Genomic DNA, 27,283 nt, shown 5'->3' with positions numbered 1-27,283 from the left:
ATAATTTCTTTTTATAATTCTTTTAAATTTTATCTATACTTATATAATACATGGATTCAAAAGTCCCGGGCCTATAGACACATAGATGGCGTTAGTTTTATTGCATTCACCGCTTTTTCACTTAGTATTAACCTTCAAAAGAAAGCTGTTAAAATGTCATGATATTCTACTCATAAGGTTGTGAGTTATTATGCTAAGAGTGATACTACTTTTGTTATTTTCAAAATTACGGATCAAAAACAATTTCGTGTCTTAATTTTACACGGGTTATTTATGAGAAAAAGATCGTTCAAGCCAAGGAATGGCTTTAATAGTGAGAAAAGGACTCATCAGAAACAATAATAAAGCGTTGGTTTGCTGAGTGCAAACGTGGTTCTAGAGATACCTGTGACACAGAACGCAGTGGAGGTCCAAATGAGGTGGTAACACCAGAAAACATTTAAAAAATCTACAAAATCGTTTTGAATGATCGAAAAGTGAAGTTGTGTGAGTAAGCTAACATTGTAAGGATATCAAAAGAATGTATTGGTTTTATATTGCATGAGCATTTGACTATGAGAAAGCTCTGTTCAAAGTGGTTGTCGCGTTTGCTCACTGTTGAACAAAAACAAGAACCTGTTGATGATTCTGCGCATAAAAGTAAACTTTAAAACTTAAACGTCACAAGCTGGAATTTTTGACAACAATGGATGAACCATGGATCAATCACTTCACTTCGCAATCAAAACGATCATCATCTGAGTGGATAGCAACTAGTGATAGGCTTATTTTGAGGCACAAGATTAATCTAGTATGATAAATGAAGCCGAACAAAAAACGAATTTTCTTTGTTACGCCCGGGACTTTTCAGTCCATGTGTTACATATTTATGTTAGTTCCCGTCCAATTTTAAGTAAATAAGTTCAAGTAAAGTAAAAAAGCACAGTTGTAGAATTGTGAAATGACGACAAAACGTCGAAAGCAATAAAAAAAAATTATGTTGGTAAAACAAAATTAAAAGCAAGACAAGACTTAAATATAACAATGTAACGTCATATTATATTGTTAGAGTTTTTTTGCTGACGATAAAACAGAAATACAAGCGCACCAACCTAAAAAATCAAAATAAATACATGGAACATAATATTTATCATACCTTTTAAGCGTTACGAGGGTACCGGTCAGTTTTTTACAGCGTCTCAGGGCACTCTCCAACCTCTCCGGTTCTTCCTTCAGGAACTTCTCCTCCCGCATCATTTTATCCATTTCGGTTGTCAGTAACGCTTTCATACTATCCTGTAGGCCGGGGAATCTGGCAAAACAGCAAGGTTTTATGTAAATTTCGCTATATCAATGATCGCACTGACCTTAATTTTAAATCAGCTACCGTTTTTGAGCTTTTACTTAATATTAGAGCCATATTTTCCACGTCGGACATGTTTACTCTGGTTTTCCTGTTTATAACGTTGCCTCGTAGTTCTTCGACGGTAGATTCTAGGTCGCCGAGGTCTTTTTCCAAGCGTAACATTTCTTGTTTGTATAAATCCTCCTCACGTGTTAGTCGTACACGTTCTTGATCCATTCCTTAAATGAAAACAATATAGTATTATATACAGCAGTTAATATATAATAAATATGGTGCATATACGAGGGGAAATATCAAATATAGACCTTAATTTTACTACTTGACAAGCTAGCACATAATTCCGATCTAGAGGATTCGATGCTTGAGTGTTCTTTGATTTATAAGGAGGGGGGAAATTGGAGTTGGGAAGTTCATAATTACACTCCCTACTCAAACATGGCGAGTAAGGAATGGCGAGAAAGGATGAACCTAACCCGCCCATCAGTCGAAAAAGTGTTTGCATTTGTTTTCTTTAACTTTAGGGGGAGTTTTACTCCTTAATTTTCTTCACGGTCAACTAACAGTAAATCCGGTCACAAAAAGTGCATATCGAATCAAACGACAGGGTATGCCATTGGAGACATCATCATTCTTCATGACAACGCCAGGCCACAAACCGCAGTTTTGACGGGGAATAAATTGGAAGAAATGCACTGGGAAAACATCGAGGACCCTCGTTATAACCCTGACTTGTAACCTCGTGATTATTTATGTTTACACCCTTGAAAGAATCACTTGGAGGTAAGAGATTTGAAAGCGATGAGCAAGTAGAGGAACAAGTATGTGCTCAATTAAGTGACAAACCGCCCTCAAACTTTTTATGAAGAAGGAATATTCAAGCCTTCAAATCGTCGGAAAAAGTGTGTAGAGCATAGAGGTGACTACATTGAAAAATGTTAATGTTTAATTTGTGTATACCATTGATCAATTGAAACTGCTTTATGCTGTAAATTAATATAAAGGGTGTCCATTGGGATATTTTATATTTTAAATATAGATTATGTAGCAATGGTGGTGGGACGGATCATTATTAATGAGTTCAAGGTGTCTGTTTGTTAGTTGAATGAACGTGTTATGCTGGATATAAGCTTGCGACTTTGGATATTACACCTCAGTTTGAACCTTTCCTAGGCCATTAAAATACTTTCCAATTTTTATATGCAATTTAATAATAAATTAACAACTAATTTATCTATATTTTTAACTAGGCATATGGCCTTTAATCTATTATATATCTTATTAACATTTCCTTTAATCGTTTAAAAGAAACTCGACAATTGTTTAATGGGCTTTAATAGCAATAATCAGCTATTTTATGTATTGCTAAGCCGGCTTAGTTATGAGGACATTGAATACACACTACATGTGACACATTGAAGACATTGTATTTCCATCGTTGCAAAACTCAGTTGGCGCAAACTTTAAAGGAAAATGATTATGTTTTAAGAAAAACTGTTGAGGCAAGAGTTTCATTTTCAATTAGAAGGAAAACAAGTACAACTGTAACAAACCCAACATAGATATATCAGAGTTTGGTTTATGTTTTTCATGTTTTTTTGGCTAGATAAGTGTGTAAGAATATTAAAGCGTATAGAATTCATTTGAAAAATGAGCTGAAATTATAAACATACCTAGTTTTAATGACTAGATATATAAAAAACAAAAATAATTAATTAAAAATGTCTTTAGTGATGGTGAAATAAAGCATTTGATTATCATTTAAAATAAGGTAAATATCTCAACTTACATACCAGTATATAATTTTTAATATAATGATTATTCCAAAAACTAATGTTGGTTTAATATTTTTCAAACATGGAGTTTTTGCCCTTTAATTAAGAAAAGGATGATGAAAAATGGTTTAATTTTTCGTTGTTCGTTCGTTGGAAATTATACGATAACACTGTGATATACAGGTTTATATTTAAAAATGTGATGGTAATGTTTGGACATATTTATCAAAGGAGGACAACAACTTTCTCCCGGAATGAAACATATAATGACCCCTTCAAGCACAGTCATCTAATCAAGACTAAGGCAGTTCTAAAGAGATGTGAATTGGAAATAGAGAGTGATTTTAAGTCTTTATTGAAAATCTTGATAATCTTGGATGTCGGAATAGTTTACTGAAGAATTAGCGGAATTAATGGTTGAAAAAAAATATCTAAAGATACCTCTCTATAACTGATATAGGAAATATTATAATCGCAATGATGATAAAATGATCAGTTTGCCAGTAGAATGGTTTAAATATTAACAGTTACAGAGAGGTAAAAGGTCATGTTGTTAGTAACATGAAATAAAGATAAAGTGTTTTAATTACTTCAAAGAGGTTGATCATAAAGCCTATAGGGTGAAAATATGGGGTTGTACTAAAAATTCAAATCAACTAGTCATCTAACGCTGTCAAAACAAGGTTCTCCGATTGATTACCAATGTCTATCGCTACGTAACCAAAGAAGAACTGCACGATGATCTGGAAATCAAATGGATTTATGAAGTTATCCATGATTTCGTCTTGAAACCCGAAAGAAGATTATTAAACCATACGAACTTATATAAAGTGTATACCTTTAGTGTAAACTATAGCTTAAGTTATTATAATTTTATAATTGAGGAATATATATTGATGTATTTTCTCGCACTCATCTTGCTTGTGAATTAATCCAAGTACAAATGAAATATAGTAATAAATTAATTTATAATTAAGATTGTACTAAGCGTATCTAATAAAGATGTTATCAAAAAAAAATGTGAGGTACCTTCTAATAAAGTTGGGATATCTCCATAGTGTATTCCAGTGATTTAAAATTCATGAGCAATACTATACATTGTATTGGTGTTCCATATAAAAATTAAAATAGTCCCTAAATTAGTTACAACGTATTTGCTTCAAAAGTTGCAAAAATATATCAGTATTCATCCGTCACGTCCCCTAAAAGTGGCGAAAATTTGCAATTCAAAATGGTGTCTGAAATATTTCCGTAAGTAAGCGCATCTAGCTGCCCGAGGAGATCTTACTGCATCGGACTCAATATGCAGATTCGTCTCCAGGACTGATATTTTACTTGCTAAATAGCTGGTTATTGTTACAGCTTCGAGGATCGTAATATGCACCAAGCCACTCGCTACGGCCTTTGAATAATATTTTTAGTTATATTACAATATATAATAGGTGATTATAGAAAAATGTATTACTTGATTTTGAAAAATTCTTGAAAGCTATAGATTCGAAGCTAAAATTAAAACATACACAGGCTTGGATATACTAGGCTGTTCAATAAGTTTGCCAAGGATCATCTATTCGTCAACAATAGAACCAAAATCGACACCATTTTTGAATTTTCCTTTACAAAGGCAGAATTAACATTTAATTGTTAAATTTAGTTTTCATAAAGGTAACATACCCTCTCAAAGCTAAAAAATCATCGTTAAAATAAGTGAATTAGAACACGAAATGCTTCAGAACATTTCGTCAGATTTCCGACTTCAGTACTGGAATAGTTATACAAGTTTGAGAATAATGCTAAGATAAATGTATTAGAGTTGAGTGAAATTATATTAAAAAATAAAGTTATTCTTAAATAAATCTCTCTTTCATCATAATTTCCTGTAACTTCCGCTTCGTTTCTACTTATTGAAAAATACTAGGTGATTGCATGTATTTTGATCAGTGATATTTATTCGTGAAAATGCGAAGAATTAATGTAAATAACTGTTAAGCAACCTAACCTAACTGTTAAATTCGATGGTTCTGACATTTGTTTACATACATTAATAGTTTTCTATTTACTATTATTAAGTTATTCAGTGTATACACTCAAGCGGAATATTGTCGAAAAGTGTGGTTTATTACTAACTGTTAAAACCGAATGAAACTATTACTGCAGATATCTATTACAACAGCTTCAATTTATTAATAAGCATTGAACAATGATCGGGGCATAGAATAACATAAAACCTTATATTACAGCCAGAATGTTTAAAGTCAAACAAGAGGAAGGTTTTTATAAAATAAAAGAAGCTAGAACAAATATATGACTAGAAAATGTATTGGGGTCAATTCTTTACCTACTCTATACAAGTGTTGGCTACATTTACTGATCATACAGTGATGTTTACTGTCGGAGATAATAATGAAGAAGCCAAAAGAAAAGTTTTAACAGGCAAGTGAAAATATGAACAATTGGATCTAAACCTGGAAAATAAAAATTAACGAAAGTAAATATTTGAATGTACAGTTCATGTATATTCAGATCGCACGAGAACCAATAACAATAAATAATAATAGCAACAACGCGTAAATCTCGTAGTTAATCTTCATGCAAAACTTCGCTGGAAGGAACATGTAAAAAAAGAAAAGGAAAGAACTGGAGTTCTGATATAAGAACACAATTATCAGTACATAAGAAATTACCATTATACAAGTATTGAAACTTACATGGATATTCAATTATGAAGATGTTCCCCTAAAAGTGATACAAATACAAGTTTTCAAGAACAAATTTTTCCTAAAAATATTGTAGCTACACCCAGATACTACAGGACTGATTACTTACACCGACATCTTCCGGTACCGACTGTTACTCAGGAAATCAAGCGAGTCGCAAGCAGACATGAGGAGATACTATATTTTTATATTAGTATCGAAGTATTTCAACTCTTATCATCAGAACAGGACGCAGACTTAAAAGAATTAAATGATCTTGCGTAGTATAGTGCAGTGCATTTCATAAAAAAACAGTATTGTTAATACATAAAAATGCCAGATACTTAAATAGGGCCACCGAGTCCTTCTAGAGATATACCTAGATTTAAGTAATTGTAAAAACAAATTGGAGGTTAGTCTGCAATGGCTAGTAACAATGTAATAACCAAATAATAAATACAAATATCTATTGACGCCAATTGAACGACGTATCTATGCAAAAAAACCAAAAATAGGGAGTAACAGACGTATTCTTTTTTCTATGTACCATTTTTTTTTCGACAAAGGTTTAGTTGACAAAGTTAACAAATTATAAAGATACATGCAATATTTAATTTAAAAGAACCTTGGATCTTGGGATTTATTAAAAAGTTCTACAGGTTAATTAAAATTTGATATCCACAATGCTTTGCAGTGTTTCCAGTTCATTGTCTGTCTACTGTTAAACCACGATTTTATCCGACAAAAGGTTTTCAAACACAACTGTATGAACTTAGATGAAGTTCAGTACAGCTAATATACTATTTTGTCAATAATTTCTTACTTACCAGCTTGCCAAACCTGTTCTCCACCAGCCAGCAACATAGCCCTGATCTTTATGAACGTATCCCTGATAGTCTCCTTCACGGAATGAGCCTGAGCCTGCGACATCCTGCGCAAATTCCTTACTTCCGCCCGCAAATCCTTCGCCTTCTTCTGCAGACCCCTAAGCTGATTGTACATCTCCGGCGTCAGCTGCAGATCTCTGTATATCCGGCTGTCGTATTGACCCGGCGACAGAGAAGCTGGTTTTGGTGGCGGCGCCGGCTTAAGCCTATCTCGTTCTGAAAATGTCAAATAGATCATTGGCAATCGACGGATCGGATGACGGACGACCGGCTGAGTTCAGGGAAATGGAAAATGGACCACATCGATCGGATACTTACCCTGCGACGACGTTCTCGGTAGTGTTGATGATTTAATAGCGGGTTTGGTAGGTTTGGTGTCCGCTGATGGGAAGCAAACATATCAAAAAGGAACGCAGTTAGTAAATCAAAAATAAACAACAGGACATGCAAGAAATAAGTTAAACGAATTATCATCAATATCAATAACATACCAGAAACATTAGTCCGTATCTAAAATACTATATAACTCAGTTGAGGGTATTATTATTACAAATGGGTATTCTATATAAAGAAAATGGTGAAATAATGTTAATATCATTCAAGTTACAGTCGAAATAAGAGGCTGTTATCGGTATTATATCTAAGGTTTGCTAGTTAAATGGTTATACTATATACAATGAGCTGTATTTTGTTCTAAATATAAAGATAAATTGTTATAGTCTAACTTTATAAAAACTTTATATAATTCTATGTTTGATTGATTATAATAATATCCAAGAAATAAAATAATTGAATTTGAAATATCAGGTCTATACATTAATTTTAAAGGATTTACAACAGATGCTGTTACTTTATATTAAACCGCACATATGTACCTGATCTGTAATCAACTTCATGTTGTCAATTTTTTCAGTTCCTTGAGAATGTCTGAATTTGTACCGAGTAAATCACATTTGCGAAAAAAGCGGCAGAAGCTCATCGAATGGTATGTGAATCTTATGGCAACCATGCTTCATCGATTTCAATATATGAGTATTGGTTTGATTTGATAATATTGATTGAAGTCATTAGCCGAAGATGTTCAGTGATGTTCAGAATGGTTGAGAGTAATATAATAAACTATTTCCAATCACTTAAACATGGGAATGATCCGAAAGGGCCTTGAGGCCAAGATACATTGAAACGCCTTTGGTCATGTTGCTTCAATGACAATGAGTCAGTTTTTTGCGTCGTATTGTTACTGATGATGAAAAGTGAATCCATTATCATAACGCGAAGCGAAAAAAAATAATGGGGATCATCTGGCCATGCATCAACATGAACGACAAAGCCGAATATCCATGGCTCCAAGCTAATGCTCTTGTATTTGGTGGGATCAGCTTAGTGCAGTATACTATGAGCCGCTAAAACCTAATGAAACCATCGATGGGGATTGCTATAGACTACGATCGATGTTTTCGAGCCGAGTATGGCGTGAAAATTGGCCGGAATGAAGACAAAATAATGTTTTTATTTGACATGACAATGCTCGATTACATGTTGTAAAACCGGTGCAACCATGCTTGGAAACATTAAAATGGGATGTGCTACCCCACCCGCTGTATTTTCCAGACCTTGCTCCTTCTGATTATTACTTATTCCGACATATGAGTCGCGATCTGTCTGAGCAGCGCTTCATTTCTTATGAAAATACCAAAACATCGAGTCGTAGAAAACCTCAAAAGATGGTTATTTTGGATGGAATCTGTAAATTGCCTGAGAGATGGAAAAAGTAGCGATATCTATCTATCGATACACAATACTTTGAGTAAAATACACAGTACACTCGGTTAAAGCCCCAACACAGAATGAATCAAGATGGCTTACTTTACAGGAAACTACTTTGACATCTACTTATGCAACCATATATACATAAGGACGTCACATTTAGGCGCATCCACCCAATCATTTATATGTCCAACATAATTTAAAAACCGAACATCATATAGCGATTAATTTCTTTCTTGTCTTGGCAATTTATAATGAAATTTGTTTGGTGAATCTACTCCCTTTAAACCAATGCTTTCTAAGTAAGCAATGTTTTGGGTCTATTAGGCGCTTTCCTGTATTCTGGTATTTTTAAACCTTAAAAAGACTTTTATTGAGAAAAATTGGTACAATATATTAGTCAAAATATTTCCCATATTTCTGACAACATGACAATATCGTATTGAAAGAATGATGTTGGTTTGGCAGTTATCTAATCATCGATCCATTTTCGCTTTTCTTTATCATTTTGAAACCCTCTGCCAGCCAATCTATGCTGTATCGATATAAACAAGTGGTAATCGGAAGGTGCTATGTCTGGTGGGTACACTGGGTGCGGCATAACTTCTCATTCGAGTTACAAGAGATTATTCACCAAAACTCTTACAATACGTGTCCAATGGCTGTTATGTAAGGGGATGGTTTGTGTCTGTCACTTGTTATTGATGGTATTTTTGGCAATAATTCGTCGACGACTTTATTCCATTGACGCCGGTAGACATCTGCAGTAACAGTTTTATTCAGTTATCAGCAGCAGCTCGGGGACACTACATATTGCTGAATATCTACAGCGCCTTCGGTGTCAATGTGGATGGATCATCACTTTCTGCATTCATGATTGTCGTACTAGATCCACTTCTCATCGCCGATTATACTCCAACATAGAAAATTATTCTTTTTCTCTGTCAAGTCAAATTTCTGTCACAACGCCTGTTCAGTTAAGTAAACACCTGGAAGTTATTAATTGTTGTTGATGGGCTTGGACAGCAAATTGATTTAAATGAATTCAGTGTATAGAATAACTCAATCACATTAACTGCAAAACTGTTATTTTATGTACAGGAATAACAAAGCTATTGAATTCAACAGTTAGGTTAGGTTAGGTTGTTTCACAGTTGTTTATAGTGATACATTTCATTTTCACCAATAAATATTGTTGATCAAAATACACGCAAACACCTAATACTTTGTTCACCTCTTCCACAGCATTTATTTATTGGCTCTTACTATCGTATGCTGATATCTCATTTTCGTCTAAAAAACCATCTGCAAATTTGAATACCATGCATCCAAAGAGGTTCCAGCATTTGCTTACAGAAAAGCAGTTGAAATTTTTCTCTAGTTTGTTTTGATTTATTATGTTTCATCCAAATTTTAGAACTTAGATATGTTGCTATAGTTGTGTCAAATCATTCTGCAGATAATGTTGATGTGCATGATAAACACCAGAGCGTTTCTTTGTGCTATTTTTTAACAATGTTTAATTGATGTAAAACATGAGGCTAGCTGGATAATTATTCACTAAAGGAAGAAGTATAATCTTTCTGACAGTGTCATTCCTGCAACTGGGCTTTTTTACATAAATATATCCTGAATTGTTGAGATCTTTTATTGAATATTTTGGATATGATTGTTCGAATTTATATAAAATAGTTCATGATAATTAAAGATTTGATATTTTAATTGAATAGAATATATGTTAGAAAACATTCGGTATAAAGTATGTTAAACGATTAATATTCGATCCACTTGTTGCTTGCCGAATCCTCCTCGCCTTCAGGGACCAAAAGATAAATAGGTGCAATAACGATAATGTCGGATAAAATAAATTGAAGAATTCCATTCAGCTGACTCAGTAAACGCTAAAATAAATGATCGCTAATGATGCCGCCCTGCTCTAATTATTATTAGTCGGCTAGAGTCATAATTTATCAAGCTTCATTGGAGGATATTCTGGAAAGTTTCTCGGAGCGTGTACGATTTGATTTTGACTAATTGGTCTGGTGTAGTGTTTTTTTAATTACTGATTAAGTGTTTGAGCACGTGAAGAATATCAGATTAGAGATGGAGCCGCGTTGTTTTGTTATGCGAAATGACATTTTCTGAAGCGGTCTTATTTATTGTTTAGATTTCCGAATTATGTGTATCCAAAACAGTTACAAAAATATGTTGTTAATTGATGCTGACGTTTAGGATCTAATGAATTCTTCAATTATGGCTATTATGTCATATGGTAATATTTAATTTGTACACATTTTTTGTAGCTTAAAATGTGTTTAAATGTTTATGCCCATTTATGGTTATGAAAGAATCGACATTAAATCATTGGTTGAATGAAACCTATGATTTCAGAGCTCTGCACACACACACACACACACACATATATATATATATATATATATATATATATATATATATATATATATATATATATGTATATATATATATGTATATATATATATATATATGTATATATATATATATATCTATATATATGTATATATATATATATCCCTCTAGAATAATACAGTTTTCGACAACAACTGTATATTCATCAATGCAGTCCATACGAATTTAAGCAAGAAAAATGGTTTTAAAGTTTATTAATCAATTTTTTGTTTTCCTGGTGCTGAATGTTAATATGTTGTGTATCAGGAATGGTTAATGATCACTATAAATCTTATTGAAAAATTGCTCCGATGGTTTGAAAATGCGGAATTGGAAATTTTGCTGCCTGAAGACCTATGGCAAAGGTAACATTAGCTTTCAGGTCAGTTAGGAGTCACTGAAATATCTACATCCAAGTATTTGTGTAAATGGGACAAAAATGTGAAACCCGAAATCCAAAATTTTGGAAGGTTGGTCCCAGATGTGTTGGTGGAATACAACATAGGTCAACATGTAATGATTACTCACAAAAAGAAGGAATTTTAAATGTCTAAACTAGGTGACAATCCAGTATATTGACACCAAAACAGGACATCCACATAAAGGTGGTTCTACTGAATATTTGGTGGGATATGAAGAAAGAGTGAAAATCAAATCGAATGCTGTGTGAAGCTGATGGCAACCATGCTTCATCAATTTCAAAATATGGGCTACAGGTTTCGACATTTTAAAGGTGGTTATTTTGATACCGAAGACAAAGAGCACTCTGGACTGGAAAGGATCGGTGATACGCAAATGATGTAACAACTGATGATCCCTAAATAGAGCCATAAACAGTACTGTAGTTAGAAGTAGTTAATGAATGTTGTCTTCCAAAATTAATTGGTGTAGTAATAATAAATCCACTTTTCTTCCATGATATGGAAGTCTTCATGTAGAGTAATGGTCTTATTTAGGTGATATATACGTCGTTTCGTTCGATAAATTGTTGTCATCTTGAAGGCAATTACGTTATCCTTCTATCGTTGAAGCCCATTTGTATATTGCAAAAAGAAAAACGGTTTTAGTCGATTTTCAGAAGCTTCACTTGAGGTTAGTTCACCAGCGAAATAATTTGTCATGAACAGAAACAGGTACTAATAAGTTGATTTTTCTGATAACTCCTTGTTAGTATATTCCTTGCCAATTTCACCACACATGCACAACAAAGCCTTCATATTTGCCGTTATCGTAAGTAATGCACTTTTCATCGCCAGTTACCCTCCGCTTCAGAAATGGGTCAGAATTTGTTTGTCTTTGATACCGAAACTACCGGAATGGAATCGATGAAAAGAAAATTGCCCCAGATTGGTTGTTATACTATCAAAATTATAAACAGTATTCATAAATAGTCGCCCGGCTTACGCTCTCAGTTTCATCAAAGAAAAATTGTAAAATATAGTATATTTTATCTTTTTCGGTGTCAATATTTGAAGAAAGGTTAAGCAAATCAGAGTCAACTAACTAAACTGTCAAATAAGTGTTTTAGTACGAAATATCAGCTAGCAGCTATCTATTACAAGAATATTGGACTTCCTGCAAATGGGGACCTAATCGATTTTGAAAGGTTCAGTTTCAATAGTATGAAATAAAAAGAAATCAACAGATGGATCATAACCACTTATATATTAATTACGTGTTTGTTATACTTAGTGTTTTAATAATTAGAATGTATTCGATTTTTATATTCGGAAAATTTTATAAATTCCGTCTTCTTAGCTCAAATCTGCTTTTTTTAGATGTATACATTACCTGCATGTTGAGGACTATGCTGTTTAGGTGAATTCATGTCAGGCGGTTCGTCGCTAAACGAAACTGACTTCTCAAATGAGACGGATTTATCTAAAAATCACACACAAAAAAACAAAACGTTATACAAAAATACGAAATCGCCAATTAGGATCATGTCAACAGTACAACGAAGACGAAATCGGTTCCAGTACACCATCCAAAAACTATTTAAAAACTGCCGAAAATATTCTTCAATAGGTAGCAGGAAGAATAACCGATTTTGTCTTCATTTTGAGGTACTGCTTAAATTTTGAGGCTTCGAACTATCGAAGTTCCTTAGGGTAAACGTTCTAAATCATATTAATCAAGATCATAAGAAGAGAAAGTAGGGTTACGGAGAGATATAATACAGCAAAGAGGGTGTTAATTAAAGCATCCAGTATCTTCTGGAAGGGAGATAGATAAAGTGCTCTTAGTTATTAAACTCAAGTTTTTGACTCTTCTTAAATTATGTTAGTTTGTTTCTAAGATATAAAATTATATCATTGTACTTACATGTATGTTCATAATAATGTTGTAATATAGTAATATTGTATATGACCAAAAGTAAAAAACCATATGTCAATATTATTTTCAAAAATACAGTGCTACCAAAATAAGCATAGAACTATATATTTTATCAAATAAGTATCAATTATGAAGTACCAAGAAACTGGAAAATATGTTTTCAATTTTAACTTATTTTATCATTAATATTGGTATAGCATGTCTTGTAACAAATTTACTTACGATTTAAAAAAAAAATATTTTATGAATTCGATAGACTATTTTCAATAGCTACTATATTCTTTCATAAAATTGCTTTTATGCCTTCTTCATAGTTGTTTTATAAGGTGGCGAAGTTGATAACTGGTCTCTGTTGAGAAAAAGGCATTCTTGGTTCTTTTAGTTACGATGTGAAGTTAATGTACCTGGTGTAATGTATAAAGAACGATTAGACATTTGAAACACAAAAAAGGAAACGAACCTTCATTGTGTATATTAAACTAAAAATGCTACCGAGATTATCGTTTACTTGTTAAAGTTTATGGCAAAATAATTTTTTCGATTTTGATATGCAGATCCTAGGTATCGAGACTTTACAAGAGGTTATTTTGGTACCATACAAAACAATATTTTGGAGCAAATTATGGTCTAAATATTTACGAAAAACTGTTGAGATTTCGAGCGTTATAGTCAGATTATAGAAATCATTATAGCAATGAGCAATATAGCGCCATATGGCTTGATAAGCTGTTTGATTAACGCGTGACAGATAGTGCATAGTTGGAGAATAATTTCGCAAATATAGATTTCAATGGCTTGGATATATCTGTCGAATAACAGGTGAGTGAATTCCTAGCAGATTTCTGTTGCGAAATCTACTTTCTACATGGGAGACACAGCGAGTGGATTAAAAGAAGACATGGATCAAGATAATAGAGATCGATCTGACATATAGTAGGAAACTAAAATGGCTCGAAGTCAGAATGTTTGCGTTCAATCATTAACAGTGACGAATTTTGTTTAGAAGAATATTCGAAGTCCTGTGGTGCCAACAGCAGAGTTTTGGTTGAGAGGCAGACATTTTGCTGGAGCATCGGCTATCGCTTGATGATAATAAAATAGATACCATAGAAATGTTTTTCCTAGACCACATATTTATTGGATGATCTATTAATTTTTATTAAGAAATATAAAATGTTAGTACGTGCCCGCGCCAAAACTTTAGCACATTATACATCTCATTACAATTTTGAGTGAAAATCCATTTGCAGCTAGATTCTACTACAAAAGACGAGTCATCAAGGTATTTTTTTATAAACGTTACAAAAAAGCCCTATTGATTACTTATAAGAATACAATTCTACAGTTGTCCAACAATGAATTATAAGTGTTTCTTTTTTTTTGAATATCAAACGTATGTTAACATATTACTTGTTTAACATATCAGTTTACAGTACAGGTAAAATTAATACTATCAATAAGTTAAATAACAAGATAATAGGTTTAGAAAAGCAATTTAAAAGAAAAATTATTTAAAAGATCCTGAAGATGATGTAAAGAACATCCAGGAGGTCAGCCAAGGATCACAAGTTCTATGCTAACAGCGAACGAAAATAGTTCTGCAGTTGGAGTAAAAACAAATGTATGAAATGTTCAGTGTCTCCCACTTGAAGATTGGAGTTTAAAAAAAAGTTTTACCAAGACTATATTTAAGTGAATAATGTAAGAAAACATAAAATATCTCATGGAAAAGATGGTCTTTCTTTATGGAATAATTTTAAAATTTTAATTATTAAAAAATAATTTCAAAGACATTTTTAGTAGCTGACAGTGAGGTGGAGAAAGTATTATGTGTTGGGGTGCTATATATGTTGAAAGAAAGCCAAAAATAAAATTTATTTTTGGAAAAATTAAGATTATAAATTATATTGAATTGATTGACAAACGCGAGTGTCAAATATGGGAAACAAATTGTTGGTCAGTTTTATTTTTCAGCGAGACAATGCTGGGGTTCATTTCGCGAAATAAAAAATTTCGTTAAAAACTATTTTTCAGAACATTTTAGTATTCAAATTTTAAAGTGGCTCGTGTGTTTCTCGGATTTTAATATCACTGAAGATTAATGGGGTAAGTTAGCATGTTCTGTGTATTCAAATGATAATTGAAGAAAGTTGAACAACTAAAAAATGTTATTCCAGATGTGTGGAAAGAACTAGATCAAGATTATGTTAAAAATCTACATGAAATGTTGCCGAAAAGATTTATTGAAATTGTGAAAAATAGAGGGGGATGTACCAATTACTTTCAGTAATATGTAATAACAACTAATTAAATTAAAATCAGTTCTCAATTTTTTTAGTTAACTGTGCTATAACATACTTTTGTCGAGGCGTTCGAGTGGTATGATTTTACGTGGTACCTATAACTAAACAATAACAAGTCAATTGAAAAGTCCTCGACCTACCATAGTAAAAAAACACATATTTTTTGCCAAAATTAGTTTTCTTTATTCAACGTAATTCCCTTCAAGGGTGATACATGGTTTGTGGTTCAAAATAGGCCTCAGTTTCGCGGATCACCTCTTCATTCGATGAAAATTTACTCTCAGCAAGCATTCTTTTGAGATCTGAGAACCTCACTCAAAATGCTATAATTCACAAACTAATGATCCGACAACTGTCAAATTTATACACGCATCTTTGGAGGGTTAGGGCTAACTAAAAAACAAATAGATTTAATTCTAGTAGCAACATCTATGTGTCAGGCCGGGGACTTTTCCATTGGCGTGTTAGCTATCTCTTCGTAATGTTTATATAAATACTATAGCTAGCCTCCTTTAACAGTCGTAGAATCTAAAAATTAAACATTTATTTCATTGAGTTATGATGAAAAATGTGTATTGTGCTAAAGTTTTGTCGCGGATGTATTTATGACAAGGATATTCATATACTTTCATACATCTTTACAAATCCTACGAAAACTGTACACGTACAAGGAAGCAAAATGATATATTATAAAATCAACAATAATGAATCGAGTACTAACTAAAAGCAAATAACTAACCCCGAGGGATAAACGCAAATCCTGGAAAAAAGAACTATTAAAACAGGCAGTCTACTAGATGCATGTAATAGGAGGCTGTTGGTGATTATATTATGTAAAATAAAAGGGTTACAAAATCCCTAACCTAACTAAGTATATTATAAATAATCGTTAATTAATATATTAGCTGAAAGGAGGGTGTTAAAATTGATAAGAAAAGTACGGAGCATGCTCAAAAAGTCGAGTGAAATTAGTTTCCGGTTAAAGTAGGAGATTGATAGGTGACCAGGGTTACACTGAGAGTAATCTAAACACTGTACAATAGCATGCCTAATAATATAACTGGTTGAACTTACGACAGCCACTTTTACCCAATTTGGGCGCTTTGCTGTCAGAGCGTAGATACGAATCATCTGCCAAAAAATTATAAAAAAAATATTGTGCGTTAAATATGTCCAAATTTCGAATAGCCAATTGGTTCATCTTTATTATCATCAGTTTAGATTTCGTTTAGTGATTTATTTGCTACTACATCGAATTGGAAAAAAGTTCTCGTTTTATTTGCAGTAAATTACATATTTATTTTTTTGTATTGTCTTTTGTATCTTCTTGACAATGATGATTGGTGATATAGCTTATCATTTGGTTTTTGAGTGTCTTAAGAGTTATTAAATTTACTAGAAATGATTTCAAGATAGTGTTTCTCTGCATTAGTCATATCTCTAAATTCTATTTTTACACATTGTTGAATAAGCTATTTAGTCTGAAAAATGGATGGTACCATTGCTGGCATTGATCGTCAGCTAATTAAATAACAATCAGAAAGCAAATCCCATTTAAATAACATAATGCTTTTTCTTTAGTTAGACTGGAAATGTATTCAAATCAAAGTCAAATAGTCAGACATAAGCTTGTCAATTTTTGTTAAAGAAAAAAGCTATTTTTAGTATTAATTGCTTGCAGCCATCTGGGTTAATGGTGAATATGTAAAGTATAAATGTAAACAATTTAATTTAACCGTTAAATTCGATGGCTTTGGAATTTATCTATATAAAATATCAGTTTTGTTTTAGTTTCATTGAGTTATTCAGTGTATACAGACGTCTATCATGGAATGCTTAACGAAATTTTACACATTCATTAATTTTGTTGTTTTTTGAAGACATCTACTGCCGGAACTCATCAAACAATTTTAGAAACTTGTGGTGATTCTTCTCCATTGCATCTCAATGATGATGAGTGCCTTAAGAGTTATTAAATTTACTAGAATTGATTTCAAGATAGTGTTTCTCTGCATTAGTCATATCTCTAAATCATTTTTAACACATTGCTGAATAAGTTATTTAGTATGAAGAATAGATGGTACCATTGCTGACATTGATCGTCAGCTAATTAAATAACAACCAGAAAACAAATCCCATTTAAATAACATAATGTTTTTTTTAGTTAGACTGGAAACGTACTCAAACCAAATTCAAATAGTCAGACATAAGCTTGTCAATTGTTGTTAAAGAAAAAAGCTATTTCTAGTATTAATTGGTTGCAGGCATCTGAGTTAATGGTGAATATGCAAAGAATAAATGTAAACAATCTAATTTAACCGTTAAATTCGATGGCTTTGGAATTTATCTATATAAAATATCAGTTTTGCTTTTAGTTTCAGTGAGTTATTCAGTGTATACAGACGTCTATCATGGAATGCTCAACGGAATTTTACACATTCATTAATTTTGTTGCTTTTTGAAGACATCTACTGGCGAAACTCATCAAACAATTTTAGAAACTTGTGGTGATTATTCTCCATTGCATCTCAATGATGATGAGTGCCTTAAGAGTTATTAAATTTACTAGAAATGATTTCAAGATAATGTTTCTCTGCATTAGTCATATCTGTAAATCCTTTTTTTTACACATTGCTTAATAAGCTATTTAGTCTGAAGAATAGATGATACCATTGCTGGCATTGATCGTCAGCTAATTAAATAGCAATCAGAAAACAAATCCCATTTAAATAACCTAATGATTTTTCTTTAGTTAGACTGGAAACGTATTCAAACTAAAGTCTAATAGTCAGATATAAGCTTGTCAGTTGTTGTTAAAGAAAAAAGCTATTTCTAGTATTAATTGCTTGAAGGCATCTGAGTTAATGGTGAATATGTAAAGTATAAATGTAAACAATGATTTAAAATTGGCCATTTTGCGGTTAATGACAAAGAACGACCTGGAGGACCAACATATCTCGACGCCAATGAATTACAAAACTTGTTTCATACTTTCAAACAGCTTAGTAGTTCTAAAAGGAGAGAAATTGAAACAGTTGCAACACTGTATTGCTTCTCATAGTTTTTCGCAACCAGCCTACCCAAGAGATATAGCACATTCTGAGTACCACTTACACTTAGATCGATTCAGCCTGGCTGGACTGGCATACGGTTTCGAAATGCTGAAGAAGTGCAAAAATGGATCAATGATTGGATTACTGCCAAACCAAAATCGTTCTTTCAATATAGTTTGTTGTCAGAAATATGTGAGAAAACCGTAGAAAATGACGGAAAATATACCCGCTAATATATATTATTCCAAGTTTTCTTAATAAAAGCCTTTTTAAGGTAAAAAAGATCATAATTAAGGAAAACACCTAATAATATATTATATTTGTCTACTAATATTTCCACCAAGTGCTGTTATCTTTGATACATAAGATAGTAAGCAGGCGTTTTATTTCTTCGTATCTGCTTTTTGGAGTCATCATTCACAACACTCTCACAACATCAGTCACATCAACAGTATCAACTCGTTTAAATAGAATGATGGAGATTTGGTGGATTCAGTGAAGCGAATTTTAGTTTTTTTTAAGACACAAACATGGATAAATTAGGTTCGAGTACTTTAACATATTTTAATAATATCCAATGTTGTTTCATGTAAACCAAAGTAATATAATTAATATTTAACATAACCTAGAATTTTATTTATTTTAAAATAAAATAAATAATGCAATTTACTGCATTCTATCATATTGATATTGTTAATATTTCGAGAATAAAAACTATACTACTCTCTCCAATCCGACGTAGTGTACATTTTAATTAATTTAATTCGTACAGTGGCACATTTTATGTTAATTTTTATGTTCTTTTTAAATCGAAACAAACGTGTTTATATTTTAATTTTTTAATTCTCTAAGATCAAATAAACAAGCCTATGAACTTGTATAAAACTACAATTCAATTTCATAACATGCCTTAATGGAGGTGATTTTTTAAAAATAAGCAGCAACTCAAATAGCGTAATGATTTTAGGTCATTGTGTCGATTTTCAATGAAAACGTTTCCGTTCTTTTTTTATTTAGATATCCGTCCTATAACTATTTGTTTTCTCGTTTATAACTAGAACTAATTTAATGAATTTATTTCGTTATGTTGGGTAAAAGCGATGTCTTATCAATAAAGAAAATCTTTTTGGTTATTAAATAAAATGTTATTGGTTAATATAGACGGACGTTACAAAATTTATTATCTACAGAAAAATCATATTCAATTCATGAAATAGATAGAACGACATCTATCAGATTATATTGGATTTATTTCTAATTTATCTTCCAGCATGGGAGTCCCGTTAATACCACAGACTTTCTCTTTTAGATTATATTTTTTTTCAAATAATGAACAGCTATTTGAGTTGCCTAACTATTAATCGAAAAAGAAGCAGATGAAACAATTCATTTTTAGTGTTAGCGAAAATGTGATACGATTGAAATACAAACCTGGCAAGGATGCTGAGCTCGAACTGGAGTTCTTATCGAACTCATCCCCTGTTGATACAAATGAATGGTGATTGTTAGCAAACAAACGACACTATGTACACAAGCTTGCAATAAATAGACACTTCAGTAACGAACAGATGAGGTATGAATGAATGAGCGTTCGATATGGAAACGACAATGTAATTCTAAATGAGATTTCGGGTTAGCTCTTGTGACATCTACTGTTATCGTTTCATTACCACACTAGTCAGGCATTGATCATTTCCATAAAAATTGGTGATGATATTTCGTGTACTAAAACAACCCACACAAGTCACTCTAATAAAAATAATCTTTTGGTTTTGATTTAACGCAAATATTGGAATAATTATACAGTTAAAAAAATGTATTTGAAATATTTAACGGAATACTTAAGGAAGAATAAATGTTATTAAATTTATTATAGGAGTATTAGGCGCAAGATTTAATTTTAATAAGTTTGTTCTTCGAGTTTCATATTTAATATAGAAATATTTTCGATGTTTTTTGTTCTTTAGAAAGAAGGCAAGGTTTTATAACATTGAACGACGTAACTTGTACATGGCTAATGGATAAATATCAGATTCGGCACTTCATTCTATATTAATCAGGAGAAATGCTTCTAAAATATATGAATAAATTTGTTGTTGGTGCTTACATTGTGTTTTATGAAACATGTAATTATTTATACAAACGTTTTAGATAGTGATTTCGATGGAAATATAGATAATGGTTTCGAAATTTTGAACACTGAATCATATATAAATAGAGATTTAACTTTATAGGAAATTTTGGTGAAATATTTCGCGACGTCCAACATCTAGATGTCGCTACTTTTAACTTATTACTTGCTTTAATCGCTACTCTATAAGCCGCGACGGGATCTGATTGGTTCACTGCGTTTCCATGGTATGTTTGTTGTTTATTTATTTTTAGTGCAATTTTCAGTATGGCTAACATAAGTAATAGTGCTTACTACTTAACCAAGATATACTTTTTTTTTGGATCTAGCTCATGGATTCAGGAATATATATCCTCGGCTAGTATGTTTTAAAAATCATTTGAAACCCTCAACATAAGTTTTTTTTTTCATCTCATTGGCCTTTAGGAAACTGTGAAGAGGATGAACAGGCTTTCATGCTCTTTAAATAATATACATTTCATACTAATGGAGGATGACTGTATAATATATTGCCACGTCGATAATATAATATATTTTTGTCAAATATCTTTAAAAAATGTAAATTTAAAACCGTTTTAATTGTACACTGCATAATGATTTATCATATAAAATATTACAAATAATAAGATGTGCTATGTACTTTTGGGTAAACCCATAATAGATATCTAATAGATTAAATTAATGGCACTAAACAAATGTAGAAAAGGGAAAAGTCTGAAGAAGTACATTTGATTTGTTCCAAAGTTCTTTGTTTTTGATTTTGTATATATAATATTTGTATTATAGATATATTTATTTTTACGGATTGTATTTATTTCTTTCGTTGAATTAATAAATTTAGTTCAGAAATTAAGGTGTTCTTTAATTACATTTTATTGGTCAATTAAACGTGATGTAGGGCTGTCACATGCCGCATCTGCGTGGCAAACTTTATCAAAGAAACAATCAAATGTCTTCACAGCGAAATGTTTTTTTACAGGTGCCTATAATTTAAATTTAAATTGGCCAATCAAATTACCTAAATAGCCGATATAATCTGGATCATCTGGATAGCCCATCTGGATATTGAGCAAAGCAAAACTTTTCGCCAGAGATCCCTATTGAGTTGACTCTCTATTACTTTATACACTGAATAATAAAGAAAGAAAATAACAGCCTAATTACTAGTTATACCAAATAGTAATTTCCAGTACATTGGCCACAAGACACAGTATCCGCCACACATATATAAGGTTCTCTGTGTTATCTGGTGAAACACGAGAAGAGTTTTATGACGGATTCCTAGAATCTCCTTAGACGTTAATTGTGAAAAGCTGCAGCAAGTAATTGAATAAACTGACCAAAGAACTTGGTCACAAAAGACTTATTACTGGAAAAATTCGTTCATCACGTTTTTCCTTCAAATAACTTCCGTACAAGTCATATTCACCAAACTTTCAGTACGTGAGATTTTTCGTTGAAGAAATTAGTTATTGTTTTATATGAATTCCAATTTCTGAAAAATCTGTAACAATTAAGTTATACACCTAATATTAATTATCAATTAATTATAGAGAATAATTATTTGTTTGCATGTTTACAATTATGAAGAATAAAAACAATTAATAAATTGCGGACGACAAAAGATATGTAGATTATCACGATTGTTGACATTTCATCAGTGTCTACTTCACTATATTTCAGGTTTCTGAATTATCAAATTATAGCATCTTTTTACAATTTATCGACTGAAGATAATGGTAACTCTTGTTAAGATTTATGATGATAATGCCAAAAATGATTTTTATTTTAAAGCCAATGGATACACATACACTGCCATAACGAAAATCTTTTGAGACAAAGAAGTGGTGCTATTATATCACAGAGCTTATCGCAAAATTATTAAGGATTTTATTTATTTATTCATACCCACTGCTTAATCGGTAATCTAGTCTAGAAATCCGAAGGAATCGAAATTTTCATACCTTCAAAGCTTAACCTATTAAAAATACGCTCTTAAGAGGATTTTTCAAAATTTAAAATATTTTTAGAGATATAAATGTTCTAGTGACGCGGCATTTAAAATTTTTTTTTATTTAAAACTTTTTTCGAGATAGTTACCTCAAGTTTTACTGAATCCATTTACTTGAAATCTGGTTTGAACCTTCTCTAAACATTCTTCTATCAAAGTTAAACAATTTTTTTTGCCAATTTACGCCATTCAAAAAGCGATGATTTGTCTAAAATTGTTCAGTGTATTATATAAAATAATTATTTTATTTCTAAAAGAAAAGATTTGTGAGATGACAATACTGTAAATTTTGCTGTTGTTTATTCTTCCTTTTACTTTTTGATGATAGAATTTCTATAAGAACTGTTCTAATGACGAGAGAAAAAAACTATTTTTATTCTAAAACATTCAAAATGAACTAGCATCTAAGACATCGCCGACGTGGACGATCTATGGTGATTCTCAGTGCACGAAGAAACAAAAACAAGGCACACAAAAGGTCACAGTGGTCGGAAAACGGATGTATTTACCTCGGTAACCTTCTCTGGTAGGAACTTGCAGGGTAGCCGGTTGAGTTAGGGCCTTCTGGACTAGGCCGGTAAGGTTGGCCAGTTGGCGTTCCATGTTTTCGACGCGCAAACTGAAAATTTACAATATGTCACTGTTGATTTGGGTTTTACGTTTGATATATCGTGTTATTACCGGGTGGCATCATACGGTACAGCAGCAGGGGTTGGAAATCCGGTGCGGTTGGTTCTGGGAGCTGTTCCTGGTGGTACTTTTACTCCATAGAGTGAGTAGGAGTCATCAAGTAGCTCTGTGTCGCTGTAAATTAATATAAATCGGATTACAACAATGTTTTATTTTTATTTACTTATTTAACGAATCACGATTATGTAGATAAGGTATTCGCACTCTGCAAGTTTATGGAAGAATATAAAAGATGTGAAAAGCGTGTGAATGTCGTTGCTTTTCTAAGACTAAATTATGTCTACCCACCGACTCTATTATCTTCTACTATGATTCGTGCTTCTTTATTATGTCTTCTCTATAGTTCTGAGACTTGGACACTGTTACAGTCTGACATTTGTAAGCTTCATGTGCGATCAATCAAATGCGATATTTTAGGAAAATTCTTCATGTTTCTTTCCGAAATCGTATTAGAAATTATACCATTCGTGAAGGAATAAATTCAGAGACGCAGATTACAATCACAATATTTACAATGGTTTGGACATGTCCGTTGAAATAAAGCCAATTTCTCACAGACTTATATTAACAAGCATAATTGCTGATGGAAATAATGAGCTGGTGACGTCGCTGATTCGAATCTTTTATTCAATTAAAGTCGTAGTTATATACCAAAAGTTGATGCCCTTAATGTTCCTTACTGATAGTTAAAGAAAACTAGTCCCAATTTATTAGTTATAATTTATAATTTATTAGTTATTTATTTACAAGTAAATATAAGTAATAAAAATATATAACTAATATAAAAAATATATAAAATAATATAAATATATAGTAATAAATAATAGTAACTTCAGAGATGTCGTTTTGTGTGATTATTATCAAGTGCGCTTGACGGTAAACACTGATGATGAGAGTTTTCTTACCCGTTTACAATGTACTTGTTTTTTCTATCTTCGACTCTCATGGCAAGAAGATTCTCTAAATAAAATACTGATTGCTTTCTTCAATAATCTATTGCAGCGATGACATTGATTGCTCGTTTGATATTCGATATAAATAAATACTGTGGATTTGACGGATTTGGATACATTGAATTTGATCCTTGATGCTCCTACTTTAGGTTCTTTGTGGTGATACTGAAAGTTGTGTTATATCTAGGCTGATATTTGTTGACATTTTTCTCGAACTGCAAAATATTGTCTCGATGAGGTAGGTATGCTGTAAATTTTCAGAGATTTACGCTGCCAAGGTTTTTAAGGCTAACCCAATTTTATATATCACTATAGATAAAGTTTATTTAGTTTCTTGGCATCTGCATTCTCCTTAGCTTGATAAGATCATATGTATTTTGATATTTTGTTTCCTACTCGATATGTATTTCCTATTGTTTTAGAAAAAAATGATATTACCCTTATTATTTTGGTCATATCCATTTGTAGAGACTCGTAATTATACTCTTCAAGGAAATTTTAACAGTATTACTTGGCACCAGTATTTTTTCAAACAATAAATAAGTTAATTATTAAAATGGTTAATATAAAAATATTTGCCACTTATGTAATTTCAGTTTCACAACATCCAACAAAATTTTGAACAAAGTAAATAAACTTATAACAATTTATATTCGATACAAAATGTCGATTTCACCATAACAACGGTATGGAACAAATTAAATACGTTTCACTTTTATATTCCCAACTTCTAAATTTGTAGTTTATTTAGGAATTTTTTAAAATACTTTTTATATTTCGAAGTAGTCATATGCTACTATCGGTTATATAACTAGGGTTTCTTAATGTGCGGTACTGTAATAAATTCGAAATAATTATAATTGCTTTCTAAAACGACAATATTAATTCATTTTTAAGAAAAAAAGCTCTAAAAATACCCACCAACGTAGAAAAAACGTATATGTTATATGTACAGAATATTTTAATATTTCTATTATAAATCTGTATTACTTATTTTCTTCTTCCCATGGCGTTACCGCCAGGGAAGGGTCTTGAGGGTCAAACAGGGTCTTGAGCTCCTTTATTTTCTACCTCCATGCCTGTCTATGTACTGTCGCTCTCCTCTACACTCGAATGCCTAGAACCTCGCGTGCATCTTCTTAAATTTGATCTTCACAGCGTTTGCGGGGTATTCCCACTAGGCGTTTGCCGTGCATTCGACTATCTAACATTTTTTTTGGTAATCTTTTTTTACTGTAACTTTTGTAGTCTGATGAATTATGAGAGTGGGGCTTCTTTAAACAGATTATATAATTCTTGATTAGATCTGGTTCTCCATATATTATTGTCGCTAAATGGTTAAATTGCCTCTCTCAATACCTTTCTTTCGAAGACATTGAGCATGTTTTTTTGTTCCTTCTATCATTGTCCACGCTTCGCCTCCATAGCTTGCGATAGGTCTTATTAATGCTTTATAGACTCTCATCTTATTTTTACGATGTATGTTTTAGTACGTCGAACATTACCAAATAAGATTTATTATTAGCTATTTGTATTCTTCTGCGACTTTCTCCATCTTCCGTATCCGCTGAGTTCAGTTTCACTCCCAGGTATGCAAAGTGATCCACCGACTCACTATTGTCTTCTACTATGATTCGTGCATCTTCCTTACCTCTTTCTGTTTTTGTTTCATTCGGGTTAATTGGGGCTTGCCGCTTCTACTTTTCGGCTCACAATATTAATGTATTGTAGCGCTTTGTTGGTTAACAGGTTTTTCTGCCGATGTCTATTCGCCTTACTGTGTATTCTATAGCTAAATGAAAGAGGGCATGGACCAACCTATCTCCAAGCTTTAAGCTTTTCAAAGTGTTGAGCGCGCCAGTTAGTTGGTTTTGGATTCGTAGCACCACTACTGTGTCTTCCACTGTTGCTTTTATCATTATGAATAGTTTATCGGTATCCCTAATGTGATCAGATATTTTTGATACGGTTGATTTCTATTAATCGAGTCATAAGCTTGTTTAAAATCTATAAATATGTTATATATATATATATCAATATTGTGTTCCCATCCATCCATGCATCGATCCATCCATCGTGAACCTATCACTCCTGAAACCCGATTGATATTCATCAATTATATTTTCTGCAAGAGGTTGTAGGAGCTGGTTAGTAATGCATGTTAGAATTTTGTACGCAGTACATAGAAGAGATATGCCATGATAGTTATTATTTTAGTTTATCTCCCTTGTTATAAATAGGACATATATATAGGACTTTTTCTCCAGTCTTCGGTGATTGTCTCTTTCTTCCATATTTTAATTATCAATGCATGGATGGAACGTACTAATTTATAGATTTTTGAGTACAACAGTATTTGATCCAATCTTCCATGTATGCTGCCATATGCATTATAGACTCAATTATCTTGACCAAAGAGATAATTTGAGCTTTAGGAACAGAAAAAGTAGCACAGAGTTATATCGGGTATAGATCATCAGATCAGCCTAAGAGCAACGCTTTTCTTTTTTTTTGTCGCTTTGGCATAAAGACATAAGTGAGTGTATATATAAAATAATAAATAAAATAAAATTAATAATACAAACAGTGGAGTTAAAAATATAAATAAAGTATATACAAGTTCAAATACACAACTACGAACACAACCAAGACGAAGTAGAGATTCTATTCAGACAGCAGATACTAGTACCCATACCGAAGTGGTAATGGTTGTTTGACCACACTTATCTTATTTGCTAAAAAGAAAGTTATATAAATTATAGATAAAGAAGTTATCTGAAACTGATTCTGTGTTTAATCAATCAGCCTTGTGACCTGAACCCGTTGTTTCCAAAAAAATCTGCAACGAGCGTTATTCATTTTATATTAGTATATATTTTATATAGTTGTATTTCAGTGATACCAGTATACC

At 32.0% G+C, this 27,283-nt stretch overlaps 1 protein-coding gene across 18 annotated transcripts in view; it reads right to left on the bottom strand.

The window, feature by feature from the left end:
* The window catches only part of LOC143202294 (coiled-coil domain-containing protein AGAP005037), a 526,529-nt gene that overhangs the window by 24,460 nt on the left and 474,786 nt on the right, over positions 1-27,283 (bottom strand). For 9 of the 18 annotated variants that reach the window (XM_076413731.1, XM_076413730.1, XM_076413745.1 and 6 more), the window contains 9 exons: positions 23,411-23,533; positions 23,239-23,348; positions 20,019-20,066; positions 16,609-16,665; positions 12,686-12,775; positions 7,019-7,081; positions 6,641-6,916; positions 1,347-1,563; positions 1,136-1,291 (listed from right to left, as the gene is read on the bottom strand). In XM_076413731.1, the coding sequence (XP_076269846.1) occupies positions 1,136-1,291; positions 1,347-1,563; positions 6,641-6,916; positions 7,019-7,081; positions 12,686-12,775; positions 16,609-16,665; positions 20,019-20,066; positions 23,239-23,348; positions 23,411-23,533 (1,140 nt within the window). Of the gene's footprint in view, positions 1-1,135; positions 1,292-1,346; positions 1,564-6,640; positions 6,917-7,018; positions 7,082-12,685; positions 12,776-16,273; positions 16,295-16,608; positions 16,666-20,018; positions 20,067-23,238; positions 23,349-23,410; positions 23,534-27,283 lie in introns of all 18 variants that reach the window. The other 9 variants (XM_076413747.1, XM_076413742.1, XM_076413734.1 and 6 more) reach the window with 8 other exon arrangements.

The sequence above is a fragment of the Rhynchophorus ferrugineus genome, unplaced genomic scaffold (assembly GCF_030347505.1).
Source record: "Rhynchophorus ferrugineus isolate W39M unplaced genomic scaffold, kcgeb_rfMv2 rfM9, whole genome shotgun sequence".
Taxonomy (NCBI): Eukaryota; Metazoa; Arthropoda; class Insecta; order Coleoptera; family Curculionidae; genus Rhynchophorus; species Rhynchophorus ferrugineus.
Note: the sequence above shows the minus strand (reverse complement) of the source record. Positions and strands in the feature narration are given on the sequence as shown.